Here is a 27,923-nt window from a genome sequence, read left to right as displayed (position 1 = left end):
GCGTTATTATACTTTAGGTTCTCAGGGTCATAAAGAGTTATTTATCATACTTATTTCGTGTTCGAAATCGTAACTGTGTATACCACTTGGTATGAGATCTTTCCCAACTAGAAATGATCTCTCCCTCCTCAGAACTTGCAGAACAGTTTATACTGTTCTCCTTTTAATGTGCTACTTTAAATTGCAGTTGTTTGTATATATTCATATCTACCTAGAATGTGTGGGGCCCCTGGTAGAAAGATGCTGTATGTCATTTATCATTACGCATAAGAGGTGCTCTGGTACAATTTGTTAAGTGAATGGATTCTTTCCAATGGTATTCATGTGTAAACAATACTCTCTTGTTTTCTAGCCAGAAAATATCACGCTATTAGACATACTTGCTTTTCAGTTACTAAGCACTACCATTTATGCCCTCCCATTTTCATTCATTACTTGTTTGTGTTACCTTGATGCATTTCGATCTTTAGTGAGATTTCAGTTCGAACTTTAGTAAGATTTCAGTTTGGCGGTTAAGAGAAAATGTTGTAATAAAAGGATGACTACTTACAACTATTGGATACAGACTGAAAATTCTTTTATATTCATAGTCTTAGAAATTTTTACTTAATAAAGAGTACTTTTTTGTGTGCTTATTGTGTTCCTAAAGTTTTCTCCCTTTGTATCATTCTTTTTTTTTTTGAGACAGGGTTTCGCTCTCGTTACCCAGACTGGAGTGCAGTGGCGCGATCTCGGCTTACCGCAACCTCCGCCTCCTGGGTTCAGGCAATTTACAGGCACACACCACCATGCCCAGCTAATTTTTGTATTTTTAGTAGCACGGGGTTTCACCATGTTGACCAGGATAATCTTGATCTCTTGACCTCGTAATCCACCCGCCTCGGCCTCCCAAAGTGCTGGGCTTACAGGCGTGAGCCACCGCACCCGGCCCTCGCTTTGTATCATTCTTAAAAGCTTACTGAAAAAGCACAGATGCCTTGAAAATTTTGCCTTATCAAAGTTGTTTTGCTGGGTGTGGTGGCTCACTCCTGTAATCCCAGCACTTTGGGAGGCCAAGGCGGATGGATCCCGAGGTCAGGAATTCGAGACCAGTCTGGTCAACATAGTGAAACTCCGTCTCTACTAAAAGTACAAAAACTTAGCTGGACTTGGTGGCGGGCACCTGTAATCCCAGCTACTCAAGAGACTGAGGCAGGAGAATTGCTTGAACCCAGGAGGCGGAGGTTGTAGTGAGCTGAGATTGTGCCATTGCATTCTAGCCCAGGGGACAGTGGGAGACCCTGTCTCAAAAAAAAAAAAAAAAAGTTATTTCAGAGCAGACTGGAATGTATATATTTTGTTCCCCAGAACTACTATAATTTCAGTAATGCCATACCAATGAGTGGGCTTCATTAACTTGGCCACTGAAGGAGAGTCAGCTTTGGCAAAATCATGCGAAAGCCCTTTATTGTGATATTTAGATTACAATATCTTGAAAAGTATAAACTTGTTTTATAAAAATTTCTCAGGCCAGGAAGGGTAACTCATGTCTGTAATCCCAGCACTTTGGGAGGCCAAGGCAAGGAGGATTGCTTGAGCCTAGAAGTTTGAAACCAGCCTGGGCAACATAGTGAGACCCCCATCTTTATATATGTATAAATATATGTACATTTTTTAAAAATTAAAAATGTCCATTGGGGTTTTTTTGGTTTGGGGGAATAGAGAAGGGTGGTGTAAAAATGTGCTTGTACACGTTTGTTTTGTACACATTAATGCTGTGATTTTCTTTTGGTTAACTACAAGAAAGGAAAAGCAGATGACAAAAGATGTGTACATTTGTGCACATGCAGATAGTCTTCATTTTATGGGCTAATGGGAAGAGGGAAGGAAAATGCTAGGTGGCTACAGAATGGGACCAGAGAGAATTTCCTGCTTGCTATATCACCTGCCTTGGGTAGCGCTTCCTAATCAAACTTGGATAAACTTTTATATAGAACTTTATCTTAGTCAAATGTTATTCATGAATTCACATTTAGCCTTTGGGAGGTTCGATTTTCTCAGCTGTAAAATTAAGATACTGCGTTTGTTTTCCAAACTTCTTTCATAGCCAAGTCTGTATAGTATCTGTAGCGTACTGTTCATTGGAGATTTTCTTTTAATTGACTCCTCTTTTTATTTTATTTTTTGAGACAGGGTTTTGCTCTGTTGCCCTCGCTGGAGTGCAGTGGTGGGATCAGTGATCCTCCCACCTGAGCCTCTCCAGTAGCTGGGAATATAGCCTGCCTGATTTTTTTGTACTTTGAGTAGAGATGGGGTTTCACCATGTTGCCCAGGCTGGCCTCGAACTCCTGAGGTTAAGTGATTCACCTACCTCAGTCTCCCAAAGTTCTGGGATTACAGGTATGAGCCACTGTGCCCAGCTGACTACTCTTTTATTTATTTATTTATTTTTAGACAGAGTTTTGCTCTTGTTGCCCAGGCCGAGTGCGATGGCGCAATCTCAGCTTACCACAAGCTCTACCTCCCCAGTTCAACTGATTCTCCTGCCTCAGCCACCTGAGTAGCTGGGATTACAGACGTGTGCCACCACACCTGGCTAATTTTGTATTTTTAGTAGAGATGTGGTTTCTCCATGTTGATCAGGCTGGTCTCAAACTCCCTGCCTCAGGCAATCCCCGCGCCTTGGACTCCCAAAGTGCTGGGATTACAGGTGTGAGCCACCGCGCTCAGCCAACTACTCTTTTTAAAGGGAAACCTTATGTCCCTATCGTAAATGGAGAATGGTACAGGATAAAAGAAATACATAGTAAATTGTATCTGGCTTTGTGCCACCAGTGGTATGATTACTGCTTTGTGAGAAAAGAGCCTATCACCGATCTCCAAGGTTCTTTTCTGGCATTAACAGTTGATAAAGTTTCTTAGCCTTTGCTCATATAATTGATATTTCTTGCTGGGCGCGGTGGCTCACGCCTGTAATCCCAGCACTTTGGGAGGCCGAGGCGGGTGGATCACGAGGTCAAGAGATCGAGACCATCTTGGTCAACATGGTGAAACCCTTTAGTCTCTACTAAAAAAAATACAAAACATTAGCTGGGCATGGTGGCATGTGCCTGTAATCCCAACTACTCAGGAGGCTGAGGCAGGAGAATTGCCTGAACCCAGGAGGCAGAGGTTGCGGTGAGCCGAGATCACGCCATTGCACTCCAGCCTGGGTAACAAGAGTGAAACTCCGTCTCAAAAAAAAAAAAAAATCATAATAATAAAAATAAAAAAATTTTTAAAAATTGATATTTCAGCCGGGCGCGGTGGCTCAAGCCTGTAATCCCAGCACTTTGGGAGGCTGAGGCAGGTGGATCACGAGGTCAAGAGATCAAGACCAACCTGGTCAACATGGTGAAACCCCGTCTCTACTAAAAATACAAAAAATTAGCTGGGCATGGTGGTACATGCCTGTAATCCCAGCTACTCAGGAGGCTGAGGCAGGAGAATTGCCTGAACCCAGGAGGCGGAGGTTGTGGTGAGCCGAGATTGCGCCATTGCACTCCAGCCTGGGTAACAAGAGCGAAACTCCGTCTCAAAAAAAAAACAACAACAAAAAAAAAAACAACAAAACACAAAAATTGATATTTCTTATTAGAATTTTTTTTCTTCTTGGCATCCCTCATAGAAAAAAAAAAATCAAGGCTAATTTGATTTCAATAGTCAGTTTGAACAGCCATTTTTATAGAAATTTGCTATCTTCATCTACCAGTAGATTAAAATTTTATGCTTTGATATACATTTTTTAAAGGTTAATATCTGTAATGGATATGACTTTTTGATGCTGAGCTGACTCAAAGGGAGAACTTCAAAACTGAGAACACTGAATGTCTCAGTGAACCGAACACAGAGTCATGAGATTAAATGGTTAAGGGGTGAGACCTTCAGACATTTTTCAGGAATCATTTTTTGTGCTATCTTTTTTAGATAAGTACTGGAGCAAAACTGTTTAGAATGTAGTTCTTCATAACTGAATTTTGCAAGTATGTTTTTTTTTGTTTTGTTTTAACAATTTAATATGTGTTTTTAGATTTCTTCAGAGGCCCCACAGTATCAAATATCCGCCTGGCTGGATTAGAGTATGTTCTGCACTTCACTGCACTGAATGGGAAGATTTACTTTAGAAGCTATAAGTAAGTGCATTTCTTAGCATATTTTCTTGATCCTCAAGGTTAGTGTTTAAAACAGTGTGACTGTTTTATAGAGCCCACACTTAGAATTGGTATCTGGCCAAAAGGATTTTGGAGAGCTGGCAGGATAGCAGTGGCAGCAGCTCTGTGCTGATCCTCAGTCCTTTAACTCTGAAGCCCTACTTTTCCAGGGCCCCAGAGCATCTAATGCTGCATTGTCTCTGAGCCAGGTGCACTAACCCTTCCTAGCTTTATGCAGTATCTCTTTATTGTTCTGGTTGGGTTTACAGCACTAAGCCACAAATCCTTGGCCAAAGTAGCTCTCAGAACCCTAAGTCTAAGAAACTGAGTCTAAAAGGAGTAAGAAGACTCAGTGGCTAGATTCATTTTATCCTCTCTCTGTAGCCTAGGCCTTCTACCCCTACCACAATATAAATATAAATCTTAACAAGCAGGCCGAGCACGGTGGCTCACACCTGTAATCCCAGGACTTCGGGAGGCTGAGGCAGGCAGATCACTTGAGGCCAGGAGTTCAAGACCAGCCTGGCCAACATGGTGAAACCCCTTCTCTACTGAAAAAAATACAAAAAATTAGCCCAGCTTGGTGGCACCTGCCTGCAGTTGCCACTGTTCAGAGGCTGAGGTGCAAAAGTCGCTTGAACCTGGGAGGTGGAAGTTGCAGTAAGCCATGATTGTGCCACTGCACTCCAGCCTGAGCAACAGAGTGAGACCCTGTCTCACAAAAATGATCTTAAGTAGATTCTATGTTTATTAAAGAGTTATTAACATGCTTATAAATGTGCTTCTTGAGTTAAGTGTGTGACTTCTCTTTTTTAAGGTGTTGGCACTAGCTGACAGAGCCCACAGTTTCCTAGAGAATACACTGACTCCCACACATTTCCTTTCTCTGTACATTGAGTTCAGATTTTGCTGTAAATTTTGAGCTATGGTGTGGCTGGTGTTGCAGTCTGAGAGCTGATAGCATGGTGTTGACAGTGTCTTCTGTACAGTAGTGCTGTTGTGCAGCTGTTTGCATCTAACATTTCATGCCTTTCATTTCATATTTTGTTTTCCTTCACAATGAAATACGTGACTCAAGGGCTTTATGTCCAGTGAATGTCCAACTGAAACTTAAATATTCACCTCTTATCAGTTAATAATTTCCATCTTGGGCTCAACTGTGTTAAGTTAGAGACACTTAGTTCTTTTTCTCCATATGATTAATATCACTGCTTCTGTTTTTCTCTTTTCCCCTCATTAAAAATAAAATAAGGCAAAATGCAATAAAATATCTAATGATTGTAAGATATAATTAGAGACTTTATAGTCATTTTAAGCTAGTTAAGATAGAAAGCCCTTTAAGTCCCCTGTTTGAGTTTCTGTATATGATTGGGGGCTTCTAAGTATGTATTATACTACGGAGTAGAAGACTTTTATTTAGAGAACAAGAAATGAAAAATGAAAAATCACTAACAAAAATGTTTTTAGGCTGGGCATGGTGGCTCATGTCTGTAATCCCAGCACTTTGGGAGGCTGAGGTGGGTGGATTGCTTGAGGCCAGGAGTTCACAACCAGCCTGGCCAACATAGTGAAATCAGTCTCTAATAAAAATTCAAAAATTAGCTGGACATGGTGGCACACATCTGTTGTCCTAGATACTGAGGAGGCTGAAGCAGGACAATTGATTGAGCCCAGGATGCAGAGGTTGCAGAGAGCAGGCAGATCACTTGAGGTCAGGAGTTCGAGATGAGCCTGGCCAACATGAAGAAACCTCATCTCTACTAAAAAATAAAAAAATTGCTGGGCACAGTGGCTCAAGCCTGTAATCCCAGCACTTTGGGAGGCTGAGGTGGGTGGATCACGAGGTCAAGAGATCAAGACCATCCTGGTCAACAAGGTGAAACCCCGTCTCTACTAAAAATACAAAAAAAAAAAAAAAACTAGCTGGGCGTGGTGGCGTGTGCCTGTAATCCCAGCTACTTAGGAGGCTGAGACAGGAGAATTGCCTGAGCCCAGGAGGCGGAGGTTGCGGTGAGCCGAGATCGCGCCATTGCACTCCAGCCTGGGTAACAAGAGCAAAACTCCGTCTCAAAAAAAAAATAAAATAAAAAATAAAAAAAAATAAAAAAATTATCTGGGTGTGGTGGTGCACAACTGTAATCCCAGCTACTCAGGAGTCTGAGGCATGAGAGTTGCTTGAGCCTGGGAGGCAGAGGTTGCAGTGAGCTGAGATCATGCCACTGCATTCCAGCCTGGGCTATAGGGTGAGACTGTGTCTCAAAAAAACAAAAAAAAACAACAAAACTTACATTGGCTGGACACCTGTAATCCCAGCACTTTGAGAGGTCAAGGTGAGTGGATTGCTTGAGGCCAGGAGTTTGAGACCAGTCTGGCCAACATAGTAAAGCCCCATCTCTACTAAAAATACAAAAATTAGCTGGGTGTGGTGGTGCATACCTGTAATCCCAGCTACTAAGGTGTCTGAGGCATGAGACTTGCTTAAACCCGAAAGGTGGAGGTTGCAGTGAGCCAAGTTCATGCTTGAGGTCAGGAGTTCAAGACCAGCCTGTCTAACATGGTGAAACCTCATCTCTACTAAGAATACAAAAAATTAGCCAGATGTATTGGCACGTGCCTTTAGTCCCAGCTGCTTGGTAGGCTGAGGCAGGAGAATCGCTTGAACCCTGGAGGTGGAGGTTGTGGTGAGCTGAGTTCACACCACTGCACTCCAGCCTGGGTGACAGAGCAAGACTCCTCAAAAAAACCAAAAACCAAAAAAAAAAAAAAAATCCCACTTATGTTAAACTTAGAGAGGATACAACAGAGATAAAAATATAATAAATTGTTGAGAGTGATAAATGAATAATAGCAATCGTCTAAAACTCTTCTGTGTTGAATATTTTCACAGAAAGTATTCACTTGTATCAGAACTTATGTTTAGTGAAAAGGATTTATTTGTAAAGAAAGATACAGAGCAAATAAAACGAAATAGAGGATTAACAAGTCAGACTTTTTAGAACAAGAATAAACTGGCCTGGTGTGGTGGTAGCACACGCCTGTAATCCCAGCACTTTGGGAGGCCGAGGCGGGTTTATCACCTGAGGTCAGGAGTTTGAAACAAGCCTGGCCAACATGGTGAATCCCCATCTGTACTAAAAGTACAAAAATTAGCTGGGCATGGTGGTGGGCGCCTGTAATCCCAGCTACTCTGGAGGCTGAGGCAGGAGAACCCAGGAGGCGGAGGTTGCAGTGAGCAGAGATTGCACCACTGCCCTCCAGCCTGGGTGACAGCAAACACACACACACACACACACACACACACACACACACACACACAAAACAATAAACTAGCAGTGTGAATATAATACATAGATCCACCAAAAATCTGATTACTAGAATCACCTTTACACTAGCATAACATCTTTCACAACGAAAAAAAGTTTGAATTTAAAATCAGAGACCCTAGTACATGCTTTTCCATATGTGCCTTGTAATACTGGTTAGCTATTGATTTGAAGTAAAAGTGGCCAGTGTGATTGAGGGTAAGCTACTACTTGAAAGAATCGCTAAACATGTGTATCAGGTTAGCTTCCAGAGGCTGTGCCACACCTGGGGAGCATTGAGAATAGGAGGAACGGGTGGTCCTGGGATTCAGCATCACCTCTCAGCCTACTGACCTGGCTCTGAGCTGGGCTTAGCTACCTGACATGGACAGGTCACCACTTCTCAGGGTCTTCATTCTTTCCTCTGCAAACTGCAACAATAACATTTAGATGATTCTGAGGTCCCCCTGAGATTGACAGTACTTCTTTATAAGGGTGAAGAGGTATTCATAGATGGGGATATGGCAGAAAGTATGTCTGACTTAACTCAGCTCCCCAGGCATTCTTTGGGCTGTACTGTGGAACCCTTTGCCTCTCTTTTCTTGCAAATTAGCCCTTAAGCAGTTTGCAAATAATAATAGTTAATATTCACACACATTATTTATGAAGATTAATGAGGCTTATAAAAATGGTTTTGAGCTTTTTGGATAAAAGGAACTCTAAACAGGAAATTATATTAATATAACATTTAACATGATCTTTTGGGGGAGTAAATCATAGTGTTATGACCATTGTTCTATATATTCTATAATTCCTCATATTCTATAATTCCTTGACTATTTATATCCCTTAGGACAGGTGTCCCCAGACTGCGGGCCGCATTTGGCCCCCTGAGGCCATTTATCCGGCCCCCCGCCGCACTTCAGGAAGGGGCACCTGTTTCATTGGTGGTCAGTGAGAGGAGCACAGTATGTGGCGGCCCTCCAACGGTCTGAGGGACAGTGAACTGGCCCCCTGTGTAAAAAGTTTGGGGATGCCTGCCTTAGGAAATTGTATTCACTATAGGGTCAGAGCCATTAATGTGAAACAAAATCATTAGTAATGCCACGTGTGCCTTTACACAATGGTTAGGGCTTTATGGGGGAAAATAAGTAAAACAAACAAAGTGTTAGCATACTTTAAAAAGCAAACACAACATTCTAGTAAAGGAGTTTACTTAATGAAAACAGACTTTCAGCCAAAGAGAAGTGTATAAGAGGGAGGAAAATGAGGAAATTACAGTTTGAACAGTAGTAGTAATGTCACTCTTCCTCAAGAAATAGGCAAATAATATTTAAAAATATGTAGAAACTACCAGTTAGCATATCTACCAGCTTGAGCCCATCTGAGAGAGAAGGAATTGGATTCTGTTTGCAGATAACTAAAAGCTAGAAAATGTTTCCTTTAATCAGTTTGATCTGCCAGTAAACACACTCACTGAAATGATTAAAATAAGATCATCTACACAGACAAGTATGGCATTGAAACTTAATTCTTTAATAAAATAGTGACATAGGTAGTTGTACGTAGTTATTTAGAAATCTTAATTTTATGTACCACTGAAAAAATTATTCATTAGGACACTTGTGTAATTAATTAATGTGTAAATTATTACATGCACCCTGAAACTGTGTACATCTATTATGCATCAATTTTAAAAATTATTTTTAGGGGCCGGGCGCGGTGGCTCAAGCCTGTAATCCCAGCACTTTGGGAGGCCGAGGCGGGTGGATCACGAGGTCGAGAGATCGAGACCATCCCGGTCAACATGGTGAAACCCCGTCTCTACTAAAAATACAAAAAATTAGCTGGGCATGGTGGCTCGTGCCTGTAATCCCAGCTACTCAGGAGGCTGAGGCAGGAGAATTGCCTGAACCCAGGAGGTGGAGGTTGCGGTGAGCCGAGATCGCGCCATTGCACTCCAGCCTGGGTAACAAGAGTGAAACTCCGTCTCAAAAAAAAAAAAAAAAAAATTATTTTTAGTTAATTAAAAGGTGCTTTAGAGGAGTTTTGATAGTGTATAGTGGTACTTGGGTGATCTGAATCTATCAGACATGCCATGAGCTGTTTTGAATTGACAAGTTTTCTAACTAGCTGAAAATTAGCACTTTAAGTGGAAGAAAAAATTTTAGTTGAAAATTTAAATACAAAAAAAAAAAAGAAAAAATTTAAATAAATTTCCTTGATTTCTTTTTTCTTTCTTTCTTTTTTTTTTTTTTTTTTGAGACAGCATCTCACTCTGTTGCCCAGACTCAAATGCAGTGGCCCAATTTCAGCTCACTGCAACCTCCGTCTCCCAGATTCAATTGATTCTCCTGCCTCACCCTGCCCAGTAGCTGGGACTACAGGCGTGTACCACCACGCCTGGCTAATTTTTTGTAACTTTAGTAGAGATGGTGTTTCACCATGTTGGCCAGGCTGGTCTCGAACTCCTGACCTCGTGATCCACCTGCCTTAGCCTCCCAAAGTGCTGGGATTACAGGTGTGAGCCACTGTACCTGGCCCGATTTCTTAACCGATATACCAAACACATCTTTGTTTGATGACCTCTTTTAGTTCACTATTACACATATAATTTATTTGGAGACACTAAAAGTGTAGATGCAAATGCAGAAGTTCATGTGATATGACAGAATCAAATGGTCACTACCTCCATATACTTTTTTTTTTTTCTTTCTTTGTTTCTTTCTTTCTTTTTTTTGAGATGGTCTTGCTCTGTCACCAAGGCCAGAGTGCGGAGTGCAGAGTGCAGTGGTGTGATCGGGCTCCTGGGCTCAAGCCGTCCTCCCACCTCAGCCTCCTGAGTAGCTGGGACCACAGGCACACACTACTACTCCTGGCTAATTTTTTGTAGAGACAAGGTTTCTCCTTGTTGCCCAGTCTGGTCTCAAACTCCCGGGCCCAAGTAATTTCCCCACTTGGCCTCCCAAAATGTTGAGATTACAGGCATGAGCCATCACACCCAGCTTCTCATATACTTTGAATTAGCTTCTAGAGAGGATGCCCTAATAACAGCCAACTTTAGCTTCTAAAAACACTTTCCCACACCATGGGTCTGACGTGGATACTCTGTCAGGTGTCATTTCCTGGAATCTCTATGAAGAGAGAAGCAAAAGGGCTCTCCTGTGGGCTGTCCTTTCCCTGTGCTTGTCCCCTTTAAGTGTCATACTAATATTCATTTTATGACTGGGCCTGGTGGCTCATGCCTGTAAGCTCAGCACTTTGGGAGGCTGAGGCATTGGATTGCTTGAGGTCAAGAGTTTGAGACCAGCCTGGCCAGCATGGTGAAACCCTGTCTACCCAAAATACAAAACTTAGCTGTGTGTGGTGGTGCATTCCTGTAATCCCAGCTACTCAGGAGGCTGAGGAGGGAGAATCGTTTGAACCTGGGAGGTGGAGGTTGTACTAAACCAAGATCACGCCATAGCACTCCAGCATGGGCAACAGAATGAGACTCCATCTAAACAAATATACATTCATTTTATCTTGTAGTGTTACTAGAACTTTTTGTTGTTTAACGCTTCTGCTCTTCGTATACCCTAGGCTGAGTTTGTTTTTTTGTTGTTGTTTTGCTTTATTTAATTTGGTGTAAATTACAGGTTGAGCATCCCTAATCTGAACATCTGAAGTCCGAACTGTTCCAAAATCTGAACCTTTTTGAGTGTCAACATGACACTCAAAGGAAATTCTCCAAAGCATTTCCAATTTTGGAGTTTCAGATTAGGGATGCTCAAGTGGTATAATGCAAATATTCCAAAACTCAAAAAAATCTGGAACACTTCTAGTCCTGAGCATTTTGGGTAAGTTACTCAACTTGTTCTGTGTTTAATATAGCGTATCTGTTAGTATAACTCTTCCTGTAGCCAGCACATGTGCTTCTCCTGGGTGATCTGGGCCCTAAGCTGCCTGCCTGAGATATGCTTAGGGCCCTGAGGGCTGTTAACGGGCTTTTGCACACTCATTTCTGCTTTCTCTTATTGTTTGTTCTCTTGGGTATTCCTTAACAGTGCTTTCCTCTTCTGTTCATTTCTTCTGTCGTGTCACCTGTTGCCTTTCTGGCACTCCAGCTTTCGTGTGAAAAGGCTCATCTCTTATAAACATTGTCATTCAGTCAACCCTGTAGAGACTTGGCTATGGTAACAAATTGAATATACTCTTCAGCTCATTTAGCTGTTCTTGTGGTACCATTCACAAAAGGAATTTGCAAGTCACCTTCTTCCTCACTCTACCATCACTTTTCTTTTTTTGGAAGATGGAGTCTTGCTCTGTCACCCAGGCTGGAGTGTAGTGGCACGATCTTGGCTCACTACAACCTCCATCTCCTGGGTTCAAGCAGTTCTCCTGCCTCAATCTCCTGAGTAAGCTAGTATTACAGGTCCAGCTAATTTTTGCATTTTTGGTAGAGACAGGGTTTCACCATGTTGGCCAGGTGGCCAGGCTGGTCTTGAACTCCTGACCTCAGGTGATCTGTCTGCCTCAGCCTCCGAAAGTGCTGGGATTACAGGCGTGAGCCACTGCACCCGGCCACTCCACCATCACTTTATCCTGCCTGTACTCCCCAGTTCCCCTCCACCAGTGTTTGCAGATCCAGAGCTGTTTAGACATAGGGTATACAGAGAGTTGTGGTTTTGTTATTTTAAGATTTTAGAGCTCACTTCAATGTAAGGAAGTTAGTAAATGTCTGTGCTATGAGGAAAAGTTGATTCTGATTGGGTTGGTTTAACTCCTGCAGTCTTAAGATAAGAACTTGTTACTTATACTCATATAAACATACAGTTTCAAAGAAAAAGCCGATTAAAACTATTTATACTTACATAAATCTATGAGTAAGATGCAGTCAAATGAAAGGATTTCATTTCATTTCTGAGAAGAGTTTTATGTCTCACTTGCTGTTTCTCAACAATATTGTATAATTTTATTTCTAATTTTTAAAAATAAGCAAACTGTTCTTTAACTCAATGGGAAAACAATTTCTTAAAATTTGTTTAATATTTGTGTGACCCTTTAGCTCAGAAAGGGATAAAAGATTTATAAAAATGAGTGAACCAAAGGATACACTTGGCTTGAATGTATGAAGTGTTTAAGTAAGTCTTTCTAAACATTTTATGTCATTTGATGGAATTGTAAATTCCCCGAACAAAAAATGTTTGGTGGGGAGGACTTTTATGAAACTCAAAGCAACATTTCTTTTTTCCTGTTTCCTAAAGGCTGCTGTTGAAAAAATCTGGTTGCCGGACACCACGGATTGAATTGGAAGAGATGGGACCCTCATTGGATCTGGTTCTGAGGAGGACACACCTGGCATCGGATGACCTTTATAAATTATCTATGAAAATGCCAAAAGCTCTCAAGGTATATGACTTAGAGCTTGGTGCCGTATTTATTTGTTTATTCTACTTTAATCCTTTTTCTTTCCAAAAAGGATTTGTGGCATATTATACTAAAAGGCAAGGACATACATAAAGAAATCAACAAAATAGATTAAACTAGGACTCTCAGAGCCAGGGAAAGGAGAGAGAACTAAATAAGCCAACAATAAGGGATAATAAAAAAGAGTTGCAAAACCCAGGCATGAGGTTTGGCTGAGTGCTTTCTGATAGTCAAGACTGCTGTTTTCAGCAAAAAAAAAAAAAAAAAAGAGTTGTTTGGGACACTGTGAAGACTAGGGATTTAGAGCACAGGGTGTATAAACAATATGTGTATAAAATGTGTTCTGACTTTTTAAGTAGTTTTAAGAGATAAGTAGAAATGTAATCTCTAAAATGCCAGTAAAAATTGAAATCATAGTCACAACTCCTTAAGCTAAATACAGGATATTCTCTTGATGTGTGGCAGTGGTTAGTGTAGTCTATAGTTTTATTTTTTGAAGTGTGACCTGGCAGTTTACCTGGGAATTGTCAGAATATCAGGCCTTACCCTAGACCTACTGAATTAGGATCTGTATTTTAGCAAGATCCCAAGTGATTTGTAGGCACACTTAAGGTTTTTTTAAAATTTATTTATTTTTATTTTTTTGGCTGGCATAACAATATGCACACTTAAGTTTGAGAAGAAAGGTGTACAAGGCTCTACATTCTGTGTCATTGAAGGGGTAGGCACTAGTAGAAATTGCTACTAAGATAGTTGTTACAGACTAGGTTTTTACTGGCTCATTATAGTAGAATTTACTGGCTCATATTAAATAAATACATATTTAATATGTATTGAATATATACATATTCTTTTATCATAGGCAAAGAAGAAGAAAAATATCTCCCATGATACTTTTGGTACAACTTACGGAAGGATTCATATGCAGAAGCAAGACCTAAGCAAACTACAAACCAGGAAAATGAAGGGGTTGAAGAAGCGACCTGCAGAAAGGATAGCAGAAGACCAGGAGAAAAAGTCAAAAAGAATTAAAAAAAATTGATGGAACTTAGCCAACCACAACTGTTTCATTGTGTTCTCCTTGAGAATTGCCAAGTGCCAATCCATTCAGTTTCTTACAAGATCTTCTTAACATATTTTAATAACATAATTTTTCTATGCATTATTATGAAAATAATATGCTAGTATTAAGTGTAAAGTAAGCCTCTTACTTGAGACATAACACCCTGTTGTGCCATTTTCTCTTGTGATATCCCCTGCCCTCCACAAATTCTTCTGTCTCACTGGGTGGATAGGTGGGTGAGGAAGCTCTCCAACCATTGGGATTTTTTTGAATTTCTGTCCTTAGCTAAAGAAAGCCACAGAAAGCAGAAATGACCCATAGGAGCTGTGTACACACTCTTAATATGAACTACCTAGAAAATTAACCTTCTCTCCCAACATCTACAACCCCATTTTTATTTTTTACTTTTCTGTTATTTTGCTTGAAATCCTGCCAGTTGACATTTGAGATTTTAAACTTTCTGTCTGAAAATACAGATCTCTGAGAGGGGTGTTTACTATCTAATTATTGATATGTTACCCGGATTGTTTTAAGAGACTCTTCTACTAAGTAGAGCCCCACCCTGCTTCTCTGAGAGGAAGCCTGTGTTTTTTTTTTGTTTGTTTGTTTTTTTGTTTTTAAGAGATGGGGTCTTGTTCTGTCACCTAGGGTGGAGTGTGGTGGCACAATCAGCTAATGGCTGCCTCGAATTTCTGGGCTCAGGTGATCCTCCCGCCTCACGAACCACAGAAACCACAGATGTTAGTCCACTGTGCCTGGCTTGGTACAAAGGTCGTTTTTGTTTTTTGGTTTTTTGGTTTTTTTTGAGATGGAGTCTTGCTCTTGTCGCCCAGGCTGGAAGGTTTTGTTTTTTTTTTTTTTTGAGGTGGAGTTTTGCTCTTGTCGCCCAAGTGCAGTGGCACGATCTCAGCTCACTGCAACTTCTGCCTCCTGGATTCAAGCGATTCTCCTGCCTCAGCCTCCTGAGTAGCTGGGACTGCAGGCACTTGCCATCATGCCTGGCTAACTTTTTGTATTTTTTACATAGAGATGGGGTTTCACTGTGTTAGCCAGGGTGATCTTTATATCCTGACCTTCTGATCCACCCGCCACGGCCTCCTAAAGTGCTGGGATTATAGGCATGAGAAACTACCCAACCAGAGAGGTAGTTTTTATAGGGGTAAAAATGAAAAAGGAGGAAATAGGTTAGTTTTAAGGCTCAGGGCACTTTAGGGTACTGGGTATCCCTAGGTAGCTAAAAGTTGCATGAAAAGCCTGGGTGTTTGCAGTTGGTGTAGAAGCCAGCCAAAGCCTGACTACCTGTTTTGAAAGTTTTTTGAAGATAGGCTCTGTGCCTAGGAAAATAGGTTTCTTCTTCCTCCTACTAGTATTGCATACTTGTTTTTCCACAATAGGGTGTTAAGTTCCTTGATTCGGTCCCTGACAAAAAATCTCCTTTATACAAGTGCCAGTTAATGTTGTAAAAGTACAGACATGCAAATCATAAATTGTTACATGAAGTAGCAATGCTTTTATTTTTGTTGTTTTTTGAGACAAAGTCTTGCTCTGTGGCTCAGGCTGGAGTGCAGTGGCATGATCTCAGTTCACTACAACCTCCACCTCCCAGGTTCAAATGATTCTGTATCAAGCCTCCCCAGTAGCTGGGATTACAGGTGCCCACCACCATGCCTGGCTAATTTTTTGGTTTTTTTTTTTTTAGTAGAGACAGGGTTTCACTTCAATTCCATGTCAGAGAGCTCCTCCATGCGTGTGTGTGCATGCATTTATTTAAGCTTGCTTGGCTACAGAACAACAATGCTGGCAGTAAGCAAAAATTCAAGCCTCAGCTTTACCTCTACTCTTCCCCGTCTCTTGTGAATCCGTCTCTTGTGAATCCGTTCCTTAGCTTTCCCTAGTCCTCTCCAGATGGCTGTTATCTCTTGCCGAAAAAATGAGGGAGCTGGTAGCTTTTATACTTTTTGTTTGATTATACTTTTTTTAAAAAAATTATACTTAAATTATACTTTGATTTAGGGTACATGTGCAGAATGTGCAGGTTTGTTACATAGGTATACACATGCCATGGAGGTTTGCTGCATCTATCACCCCGTCATCTACATTAGATATTTCTCCTAATGTTATCCTTCCCCACCCCCTGCTATCCCTCCTCTGGCCTCCTGCCCCTTGATGGGCCCCAGTGTGTGATGTTCCCCTTCCTGTGTCCATGTGTTCTCATTGTTCAATACCCAATTATAAGTAAGAACATGTGGTGTTTGGTTTTTGTTTGATTATACATTTAATCAAAGACCATACAGTCTTGTATCTGAATCAGGCATTTGCACTTTATATCTAAATGAGAAGAAAGGGCTAAAATAATTTATTTGCTGCCATCTGCAGGTAGATAGACAATAGCTGAGGAGAAGCGGAGCCATGAAAAGAACATCAGGAGTGATGGATGCATAGTCCTTCCCCAAAGCCTCACTCCTTACTGGTAGGAGACAAAGCAGTGGGTTCTCCTCACCAGCGGCTTACAGGACCCTGCCATGCCTGGACCCCTCTATCAGGAAGACCTACCGCAGCACTTCTGGAAAATCAGCCAATCAACCCAGAGACGGCCATGTTTTCTGTATGTGAGATATCAAGGGTGTTTTTAGCTGTTTTAATCAGTAACCCTTTGTTTGAGATATAGCAATACATCTATTTTCTAGGTCATTTCTGTGTCTGATGATAGAGAATCTAATAAGTATTGGAATGCTTTTGCTTTGCTAATAGACGTACTGTATCTATTACTGAAGTTTAACAAAGACTTTTTGTTGAGAAGACTTGTGTTGAACCATCTGTTAACTCTTGAGCCACCATTTATATCACTTTTTATGGCAAGCACATCTTAATTTTCAGTTGTCCTTAATTTAGAATACAACATACATAAATTAGAGACCATGTATTCATTTCAATGGAGGTGGTAAATTGCCTATTTTAAGTTTTGCTTAATGTTGTATTTTGGTAGATGAGGAAAGCAGTTTGGTTTTTTTGTTTTGTTTTAAATACCAAACTTCTTATTTTTTTTCCTTGAATATTAATGCTATTACTAAGCTATTTATTATTTCATGGAATTTGGGTTTTTTTTTTAAACTTAGGTGTTGGTTTATTTTTTTTTAATTTTTGTTATTGAACATAATCCAAAGTAGAGACGTTATTAGGTAATTCAAGAAAAGAAAGGGGAAATAAAACTTTTAGTCAGTTTTTTAAGTCAGTTTTCATTTATCTGATTAGCTACTTACGATCTCTTTCTTTTATATTTTTGCTATTTCAGGCTAAGAAAGGAAGGCTTTAAAAATTCAAACTACTAAAGCCATTGCTAAGATCTGAACAACAAAGGAAGGTTTGCTTTTATTGAATTTCAGAAGTTGGTGCTTTGTCCACCATAAAATTAAGAGACAGTGCAAAAAATACAGGCTTCATTATGTTCTCAATGCACTTTTACTTGGAAATAGTCAAAACGTAACTGCACTTAAGACAAATTCATCCTAGTATACATGCATTATGAAATTATTTAGAAATGTCCCATATTCATTGAAAGAAGCTATTCTGAACAAGAAGATAAAATGGGCTTGTTGACTTAAGGTGCATGCTAGCTGTGAGAAGAAAATTAGCTTGCTTGCATTTAGATGTTAATTGTTTGCTTCTCATACCAACAATTCGAGCTGCTTATTTAAAAACAGCAAGGATGTCATTGTGTTTCCTGTATCATCCAGAGTGTGCCAGTTAGACTATGTTAGAAATTTTTATTTTGCCATCATTGAATTGAAGCTATTCTGCACTCTTTTTCCATTTCAGAGCTCTTTGGGAAAAAGTTTTTATTTCATTATTATTTTTTTGGAGACAGAGTCTCACTCTGTCACCCAGGCTGGAGTGCAGTGATGTGATCCTCGGCTCACTGCAACCTCCGCCTCCTGAGTTCAGGTGATTCTTGTGCCTCGGCCTCCCAAGTAGCTGGGATTACAGGCATGTGTACCACGCTTAGCTAATTTTTGTATTTTTAGTAGAGACAGCGTTTCACCATGTTGGCCAGTCTGGTCTCAAAGTCCTGACCTCAGGCTATCCGCCTGCCTCAGCCTCCCAGAGTGCTGGGATTACAGACGTGTGCCACTGCGCCCAGCTGAGAAAAGGTTTTTAAATATAGCATAAATACATTTTATTTTATTTATTAGAAACCAGGTGTCATTCTGTTGCACAGGCTAGGGTGCGGTGGTACAGTCATAGCTCACTGCAGCTGGGCTCAAACGATCCCTTTGCCTCAGCTTCCCAAGTACTTGGGACCACAGGCAGGTGCCACCACAGCTGGGCTAGTTTTTTCGTTTGTATTTTTTTGTAGAGACAGTGTTTCACTATGTTGCTCAGGCTGGTCTTGAACTCCTGGCCTCAAGCAGTCCTCCCACCACAGCTTTCCAAAGCATTGAAATTACAGGTGTGAGCCACAGTATCCAGCCCATAAATACGTTTTGATTCTGTTCTTGTTCTTCCATTAAACTTCTGTCCTTCCTTCCCCAACCCATCTCACTCCCACCCCCATTCCTCTCACACACACTCAAGGAATGAGAAAGTGGGTTCCAAACAGGGAGAAAATTCTAGTTCTGGTTTCATACAAGCTGAGCTTGTATGAAAGAAGGCAGATAAGGGAGAAATGGCAAAGTATCTAGAACTTAGCAGTTAGGGCTTTTGCCAAGCAAAGACCAACGCCCTGAGCTGTAAGTGCTTGACTGGATTGGGATTGATTCCTTAAACTGAAAACCAGGCTTCTGAGGGCTCAGACAGAAGCAGAGTGGCAGATGTTGGCTCTGTAAAGCATGCCCTCCCACCCTGCTGGAAATGGCTGCACAGGCACCATCTGTGGACACTAGGTCATCATTGATAGGAGAAGGCAGCTGCAAGCAGGGCTAAAGTCGAGCGTGTGTTCTGGTAACTCCCTCTGTCCCTCTTACACACTGCAGATGAGCTCTGAAAGAGGTTCCTGAAAGGCAAAGCACAGCCTATATAATTTCTGCATTTGAAATAGAGTTTGAAGATTCATGTGTATCAGCTTGAGCAAACAGTTGATTTTCCCACTCTCCTACCTGATTTCCCGAGTCACTTAACTGACAAAGCAAATGGCATAGCAACTTGACCGATTAGAGAGAGTTTAGATGATACCACCTGCAACAGCACCTCCGGTTCAGACTTTCAGGGGTAGCTCTGGGTTTATGGCACTGAGAGAAAGTGCATGAGATACTGTCCCCATGAGGCCCCATTTCTTCCATTTGGATTCCCCAGTCAAAGCTAGTCAACGCCACAAATATGTTTTGAATTTTACCCCCAGCACCTTCCTCCATTAAAGGGGACCTTGGGGAAGGATCAGAATCTTGAAAAATCCATCAACAGAGCTCAAGGGGCAGCATCACCATATGGGCAGGAGAGCATGTGGAAGTGGCAGACAGGGCAGTGCTGTGGAAAGGAGTGCGGCATTAAAAGAAGCCACACACAAGCCGGGCGCGGTGGCTCAAGCCTGTAATCCCAGCACTTTGGGAGGCTGAGGGGGTGGATCACGAGGTCAAGAGATCGAGACCATCCTGGTCAACATGGTGAAACCCCGTCTCTACTAAAAATACAAAAAATTAGCTGGGCATGGTGGCGTGTGCCTGTAATCCCAGCTACTCAGGAGGCTGAGGCAGGAGAATTGCCTGAACCCAGGAGGCGGAGGTTGCGGTGAGCCGAGATCGCGCCATTGCACTCCAGCCTGGGTAACAAGAGCGAAACTCTGTCTCAAAAAAAAAAAAAAAAAAAAAAAAGCCACACATGGGGAAGCACAACACCCCCCACCCCACCCCCCAAAAAAAACACAAAACGACACAACCCTCTCCTGCTATTCTCCGAGAGCTCAGCTGAGATTTAAAAGGACAATTAAAAGATACATAAAACCATGGGCAATACCAATTAGTAATATGATTCTCTAAGGGGAGTAGGAAAATGTTTGCAGACTCAAGAAAGGCAAAGGGCAATCAGTATGGCTTTGTTTTGTGTTAGCAGCAGTAGCAGTACGACAAAGAACTTCAAAAGGGAACCTGATAAGTCAACTGGTGTAATACTGACTGATGAAATTCCCATGTTATCTCCATTCTTAGAAAATGAGAGAAGTAGCCATCACGAGTGAGAAGTGGGGCTCCCGAAAGTCATTTCATCCTAACCTCAAGGTGGGTGACATATGGCATGGAAAGTTCCTGGCCGCTTGAAATAACTTTGAGTCTCCATCCCCAACATGCGCATTCAGTTCATCTTGAAGGAACTGTGGGGACATAGAATGAGGCAGAGAACTGGTGACAAATATCTTCTACTTTTGACTCTGGCAAAATTATAGGAAGAATCATTAGATAGGTAATAAGAGCTCATGAGCTCTTACTCAGAATTGGAAATAGTTATTGCTAGGAGCCAGCCTGGGATCCCTTAAAGCTAAGAGTGTTAACCCATTTCCTTTTTTAAAACGTGCTTTCCTGGTAGCTAAAGCGTTGAAGTCAAATCTAGATTCTAGGTGAATCTCTAAATTTGTTTTACTTGGAAGAAAGAATTGTAACCATAATGAATTTGTGCCTGAGGCACCTAGCAAGTCAATAAGCTGAGACACTAGGTTGCAGCAGAGAAAGAAGAATCATAGAAATTTGAACCAGGAAGCCGGGCATGGTGGCTCACTCCTGTAACCCCAGCACTTTGAGAGGCCTAGGTGGACGGATCACTTAAGCTCAGAAGTTCGATAACAGCCTCCTCCACATGGCAAAATCCTGTCTCTGCTAAAAATACAAAAGTTAGCCAGGCACAATAGTGCAGCTACTCAGGAGGCTGAGGTAGGAGAATTGCTCCAACTCAGAAGGTGAAGGTTGCAGTGAGCTGAGATTGCACCACTGCACTCCAGCCTGGACAACAGAGTGAGATCCTGTCTCAAGAGAGAAAAAGAGAAAAGAAAGAAATCTGAACAAGGAGTTGGGAAGAAACCTCAGATACAATTCAGGAATTTGAGGGTAGGAGTTTTCAGGGTTTTGGAGATTGTTAATTGATCAGAGTACAGGGTGAAGTCATAGGACAGGGAGATGAAGAAAATATTTTCATGCTGATCTCCTTCCTCTGGTGAGATCTTTAAACTGGTTGGCATCAGTTGTTTTGTTGCAATTCAGGGTCTGAAAAACATCTGTTTTTGTTTTTTGAGATAGGGCTTGCTCTGTCACCCAGTGTGATTATAGCTCACTGCAACCTCGAATTCCTTGAGCTCAAGCAGTCCTCCAAACTCAGCCTCCCAAATAGCTAGAAAACTACAGGTGGACACCACCAAAGCCAGCTAATTTTTAAAATATTTTCGTAGGTAGATATGGAGTCTTGCTATGTTACCCAAGCTGACTGAACTCTTTGCCTCAAGCAGTCCTCTCTCCTTGGCCTCCCAAAGTGCTGGGATTTTAGGCTCTCACCACCACACCTGGCCCTGAAAAACATTTTAAGTGATCCTTAAACAAAAGTGTTACGATTCCAGATCCTATCTGAAGGAACAATGGGCATGCAAGTCAATTCTTAGACTTATGATCCTGATGTCAGGGATGCAGATGGTCAGTATCTCTTGCTATGTGACTTAGCAACAAGGAAGTGGGCCAAAATGCAGCCTGATTTATGCTAAATTATATACATTTCTGGTCAGAACTTGGCATGCAATTCTTGTTAACCCTATGGGAGCGGTTTCAGAATTATAAGTTGGGGCATACATGCAGACTGAGTGGTCTTCGGAATGTCTGAAGAACAAAGAAAAGGCCAGAGGTTTTATTAAATGGGAGAAATGTTATATATTGCTCTTTGAGAAAGTTTGTTGGCACGAGTATGGGTTTGGGGAGCTGGCAAGCTCTGATTGGTGAGTGACAGCAGAGGGCAAAATGAGTCCTAGAATTGCAAGTTATCTCAGAAGCTATAGATAAAACTGGTTTCAGCTTACAACAAGCAGTTTCAGCAGCCAGGCTTACAAATAAATGATATTCTTATATCATGATCATCTTATAGCAATGTTTTGTACCCTGAGTGCTTTTTCCTCCTGGCTTCTCGCCTCTGTTTTAGTTGGATCTGACAAGAATGACCCAGTACTTTTTTTTTTTTTTTTTTTTTTTTGAGACAGAGTCTTGCTGTGTCGCCAGGCACCAGGCTGAAGTGCAATGGCATAATCTTGGCTCACTGCAATCTCCGTCCCCTGGGTTCAAGCAATTCTCCTGCCTCAGCCTCCCGAATAGCTGGGACTACAGGTGTGCACCATTGCACCCAGCTAATTTTTGTATTTTTTTAATAGAGACGGGGTTTCACCATGTTGGCCAGGATGGTCTCGATCTCTTGACCTCGTGATCTGCCTGCCTTGGCCTCCCAAAGTGCTGGGATTACAGGTGTGAGCTACCATGCCCAGCTGACCCAGTTCTTATTGATCAACTTTCACAGGGCAATAATCATTCACTCCACATTTATCAAGCATTATTATGTTTCAGGCATTGGGATAGAATAGCAACTGGCACTGTATGTGTTTACAATTAAGAAAGCATTTTCTCTTTTTTTTTTTTTTTTTTTTTTTGAGTCAGAGTCCTGCTCTGTCGCTCCAGGCTGGAGTGCAGTGGTTCAGATCTCCCCTCACTGCAACCTCTGCCTCCTGGGTTCAAGTGATTCTCCTGCCTTAGCCTCCTGAGTAGCTAGGATTACAGGCACCCGTCACCACGCCCAGCTAATTTTTGTATTTTTAGTAGAGACGGGATTTCGCCATGTTGGCCAGGAGCTCCTGACCTCAGGTGATCTGCCCGCCTCAGCCTCCCAAAGTGCTGGAATTACAGGCCTGAGCCACCATGGCACGCCAAGCATTTTTTTTCAAATACAAGGAATATTGTTTCTTATTAAAATGAACAAACACAAAAACAATTTTTTCTGATAATCAATGGGAAAGTTGCAAAGATAAAAATAAAAGTCACCTGTAACCTCACTACCCAGAGATACCATTATTAACATTTTGCTGTATTTCTTACTACTTTAAAAAAAATACCCATTTTTAAGCTGGGTGGGGTGCTGCACCTATAGTCCCAGTGTAACTGTCCCACGGGTTCACTGTGCCGGCTACTTAGAGCCGATTTATCAGTAGGAGAATTGCAGAGGAAGACTAATTCACGCAGATGTGGCTGTGCAGGAGACCAGAGTTTTATTATTACCCAAATCAGTCTCCCTGAGCATTTGGGGATCAGAGTTTTTAAAGATAATTTGGCAGGTAGGTGCTTAGGAAGCGGGGAGTGTTGACTGCTCAGGTTGGAGGTGGACTCCTGGGGGTCCAAGTGAGTTTTTCTCACTCTCTTCTGTTCCTGGGTGGGATGGCAGAACTGATTGAACCAGATTACTGGTCTTGTGGTGTCAGCCGATCCATCCAGTGCAGGGTCTGCAAAATATCTCAAGTACTGATCTTAGGTTTTACAATAGTGATGTTAGCCCCAGGAGCAATTTGGGGAGGCTTAGACCAATTTCTAATCTTGTAGCTAATTTGTTAGTCTCACAATGGCAGGCTGGTCCCCAGGCAAGAAGGGGGTCCCCAGGTAAGGAGGGGGTCCCCAGGCAAGAAGAGGGTCCCCAGGTAAGAAGGGGATCCTCAGGCAAGAAGGGAGCTAATACCAATTTTGTTTTAGAGTCAAACCATGAACTGAATTCCTTCCCAAAGTTAGTTCAGCCTACACCCAGGGATGAACAAGGACAGCTTAAAGGTTAGAAGCAAGATGGAGTCAGGTGCGATTTCTTTCACTGTCATAATTTCCTCAGTTACAACTTTTGCAAAGTTGATTTTGCCAGCTACTCAGGAGACTGGAGCAGGAGGGTCCCTTAAGCCCAGGTGGCTATAATCATGCCTGTGAATAGCCACTGTACTCTAGCCTGTGTAACATAGCAAGATCCTGTCTCTAAAAAAAATAAAAATAGGACCAGGCACAGCAGCTCACGCCTGTAATTTCAGGATTATTGCTTGCGGCCAGAAGTTCAGGACTAGCCCTGGCAACATACAACTGAGGGGTGTACAATATGCCATTTATGTTTTTTAAAAGACAGGTTCTCACTCTCACCCCAGGCTGGAGTACAGTGGCATGATCACAGCACACTGCAGCCTCAATCTCCCAGGCTTAGGTGATCCTCCCACCTCAGCATTCCTAGTAGCTGGCACTGCAGGCATGTGTCACTGCCTGGCTAATTTTTTACAACAGAGGTCTTGCCATGCTGCCCAGGCTCGTCTTGAACCCCTGAGCCTCCTCCATTGCAATTCCCCTGTCTTGATAAATTGGCTCTGTCTAGGCAGCTGGCAAGGTGAACTTGTTGGGCGCCTGGAACTACAGGCGCACCACAACACCCAGCTTAAAACTATGCATTTTTTTAAGTGGTAAGAAATATAGCAAAATGTTAATAATGGTATCCTGTCTTTACAAAAAATTTAGGAAGTTAGCCAGTCACAGCGGTACATGCCTATATTCCTAGGTACTCTGGAGACTGAGGCAGAGGATCATTGGAGTGCAGGAGTCTGAGGCTGCAGTAAACTATGATTTTACCACTGCACTCCAGCCTAGGTGACAGAGCAATACACTGTCTCTGAAAAATATTTAAAATATATATCTTTTTTTTTTTTTTTTTTTTTTTTTGAGACGGAGTTTCGCTCTTGTTACCCAGGCTGGAGTGCAATGACGCAATCTCAGCTCACCGCAACCTCCGCCTCCTGGGTTCAGGCAATTCTCCTGCCTCAGCCTCCTAAGTAGCTGGGATTACAGGCACGCGCCACCACGCCCAGCTAGTTTTTTTTGTATTTTTAGTAGAGACGGGGTTTCACCATGTTGACCAGGATGGTCTCGATCTCTTGACCTCGTGATCCACCCGCCTCGGCCTCCCAAAGTGCTGGGATTACAGGCTTGAGCCACCGCGCCCGTCCTAAAATATATATCTTAAAAAACCCAGAATTAAAAAATAAAACTATGGGTTCAGGCACAGTGGCTCATGCCTGTAATCCCAGCACTTTGGGAGGCCAAGGTAGGCAGATCACTTGAGGTCAGGAGTTTGAGACCAGCCTGGCCAACATGGCAAAACCCCATCTCTACTAAAAATACAAAAATTAGTCAGGCATGGTGGCATGTGCCTGTAGTTCCAGCTACTTGGGAGGCTGAGTAAGGAGAATAGCTTGAACAATGGAGGCAACAGGAAGTGAGACTCTGTCGCACTAAATAGATAAATAACAAAACTGTGGTCTTATTTTGAGTTCTGCTGTTTTATTCTTAAATAGATATACATATATAATATATATATATATTATATGTAGCTATATATATATATATATATATATATATATATATATATATATGTAGCTAAAACCTACATGTATGGAAGTGTTCATATAAGCAAAACATAATGAATTTTTACCAAGTGAACATACTTGCATAATCATTATCCAGATCAAGAAATAAAAATATCCTGAGTGAATTAATGCAAAGGAACAGAAAACCAAATGCCACACCTTCTCACTTGTAAGTGGGAGCTAATACTGTGTGGCACTTAAGACATATTGCTAAGAATCCACTAAACTAGGAATTAGAGGACATGAGTTCTAGGTCCACATTTACCTCTTTAAGTTGTATAACATTGGACAAGATTACTTAATTCAAGCCTCTGCTTCCTCGACTGGAAATTGTATAAAATAACACCTGTACTATTCAGTTTATGGGATATTTATTTTTATTTTTATTTTTTTATTTATTTTTTTTTTAATTTGTTTTTATTTTTCTTTTTTTTTTTTCAAAACGGGGTTTCACCGTCTTGGCCAGGCTGGTCTTGAACTCCTGACCTGTGACCTACCCACCTTCACCTCCCAAAGTGCTGGCCACAGCGCCTAGACAGTTTATGGGATATTTTAACTATCAACTGAAAATATCCTGTGAAAATACTTTCCAAAAAAGATTGTGCTTATCATATTATTTACAGTGTCAATAGGAAATGCCAATAATGCACAACAACAGAATGACTAAAATAAATAACATATCCACATAATCAAATATTATGTAGCCATCAAAAATAATGTTTAAAAAAATAACTAATGAATGATACAAGAAATTGCTTACATATAACATTGATTTTTTTTTTTTTTTTTTTTTTTTTTTTTTTGAGACGGAGTTTCGCTCTTGTTACCCAGGCTGGAGTGCAATGGCACCATCTCGGCTCACCGCAACCTCCGCCTCCTGGGTTCAGGCAATTCTCCTGCCTCAGCCTCCTGAGCAGCTGGGATTACAGGCACACGCCACCATGCCCAGCTGATTTTTTGTATTTTTAGTAGAGACGGGGTTTCACCATGTCGACCAGGATGGTCTCAAACTCTCGACCTCGTGATCCACCCGCCTCGGCCTCCCAAAGTGCTGGGATTACAGGCTTGAGCCACCGTGCCCGGCCTATAACATTGATTTTAAAGAGCAGGACAGGCCAGATGCAATGGCTCACAGCTGTAATTCCAGCACTTTGGGAGCCTGAAGCGGGAGGATCGCTTGAGCCCAGGAGTTCAAGACCAGCCTGGGCAACAGGCAAGACCTTTGTTGTAATAATATTAGCCAGGAGCGGTGGCACATGCCTGCAGTCCCAGCTACAAGGAATGCTGAGGTGGGAGGATCACCCAAGCCTGGGAGATTGAGGCTGCAGTGTGCTGTGATCATGCCACTGTACTCCAGCCTGGGCAAGAGTGAGGACCTGTCTTAAATAAAAAAAATAAAGGGCAGGGCTCCTAGTTGTAAACCCTTGGGCAAGGGCTAATGATGGGAGCAGGTACAGGGGGACTTCTGTGGGTCTTTACAATATTTACATTTCTTTTTCCTTTCCAACTTAGATAATGGGGGTACATGTACAGGCTTGTTACCTGGGCATATTGCATGATGCTGAGGTTTGGGGTATGATTGATCCCATCATCTAGGTATTGAGCACAGTACCCAACAATTTTTGAACCCTTCGCTTCCTTGCTCGCTCCTCACTAGTGGTCGGTCCTCTGTGTGTACTATTGTCATCATTGTCATTAAAATATCTGGAGACAACAGTTGCTGGAGAGGATGTGGAGAAATGGGAACACTTTTACATTGTTGGTAGGAGTGTAAATTAGTTCAACCATTGTGGAACACAGTGTGGCGATTCCTCAAGGATCTAGAAATAGAAATTCCAGTCGGGCGCGGTGGCTCACGCCTGTAATCCCAGCACTTTGGGAAGCTGAGGCGGGTGGATCACGAGGTCAAGAGATCAAAACCATCCTGGTCAACGTGGTGAAACCCCGTCTCTACTAAAAATACAAAAAATTAGCTGGGCATGGTGGCGCATACCTGTAATCCCAGCTACTCAGGAGGCTGAGGCAGGAGAATTGCCTGAACCCGGGAGGCGGAGGTTGCGGTGAGCCGAGATTGCGCCATTGCACTCCAGCCTGGGTAACAAGAGCAAAACTCCGTCTCAAAAAAAAAAAAAGAAAAAGAAAAAAGAAATTCCATCTGACCTGGCAATCCCATTACTGAGTATATACTTAAAGGATTACAAATCATTCTATTATAAAGACACGTGCACACACATGTTCATTGCAGCACTGTTTACAATAGCAAAGACCTGGAACCAACCCAAATGCCCATCAATGATAGACTGGACAAAGAAAATGTGGCACATATACACCATGGAATACTATGCAGCCATAAAAAAACGATGAGTTTGTGTCCTTTGTAGGGAAATGGATGAATCTGGAAACCATCATTCTCAGCAAACTGACACAAAAACAGAAAACCAAACACCGCATGTTCTCACTCATAGGCAGGTATTGAACAATGAGAACACATGGGTGCAGAGAGGGGAACATAGCGCACACTGGGGTCTGTTGGTGGGTAGGGGGTAGTAGAGGGACAGTGGGGGATGGGGTGTTTGGGGAGGGATAACACTGGGAGAAAT

The 27,923-nt window shown here is 41.9% G+C and overlaps 1 protein-coding gene across 5 annotated transcripts in view; it reads left to right on the top strand.

Annotated features, from left to right (window-relative positions):
• RPF2 (ribosome production factor 2 homolog) overlaps positions 1–23,909 on the top strand; it is a 61,216-nt gene extending 37,307 nt beyond the window's left edge. For 3 of the 5 annotated variants that reach the window (XM_074397602.1, XM_074397603.1, XM_039467487.2), the window contains 3 exons: positions 4,049–4,151; positions 12,718–12,862; positions 13,743–16,744. In XM_074397602.1, coding sequence (XP_074253703.1) covers positions 4,049–4,151; positions 12,718–12,862; positions 13,743–13,922 — 428 coding nt within the window. In that variant the 3' untranslated portion in view covers positions 13,923–16,744. Of the gene's footprint in view, positions 1–4,048; positions 4,152–12,717; positions 12,863–13,742; positions 16,745–17,235; positions 17,644–20,080 lie in introns of those variants that run through there. The other 2 variants (XR_012517221.1, XR_012517222.1) reach the window with 2 other exon arrangements.
• Positions 23,910–27,923: the final 4,014 nt, after the last annotated feature.

Source organism: Saimiri boliviensis, chromosome 4 (assembly GCF_048565385.1).
Source record: "Saimiri boliviensis isolate mSaiBol1 chromosome 4, mSaiBol1.pri, whole genome shotgun sequence".
Taxonomy (NCBI): domain Eukaryota; kingdom Metazoa; phylum Chordata; class Mammalia; order Primates; family Cebidae; genus Saimiri; species Saimiri boliviensis.
Note: the sequence above shows the minus strand (reverse complement) of the source record. Positions and strands in the feature narration are given on the sequence as shown.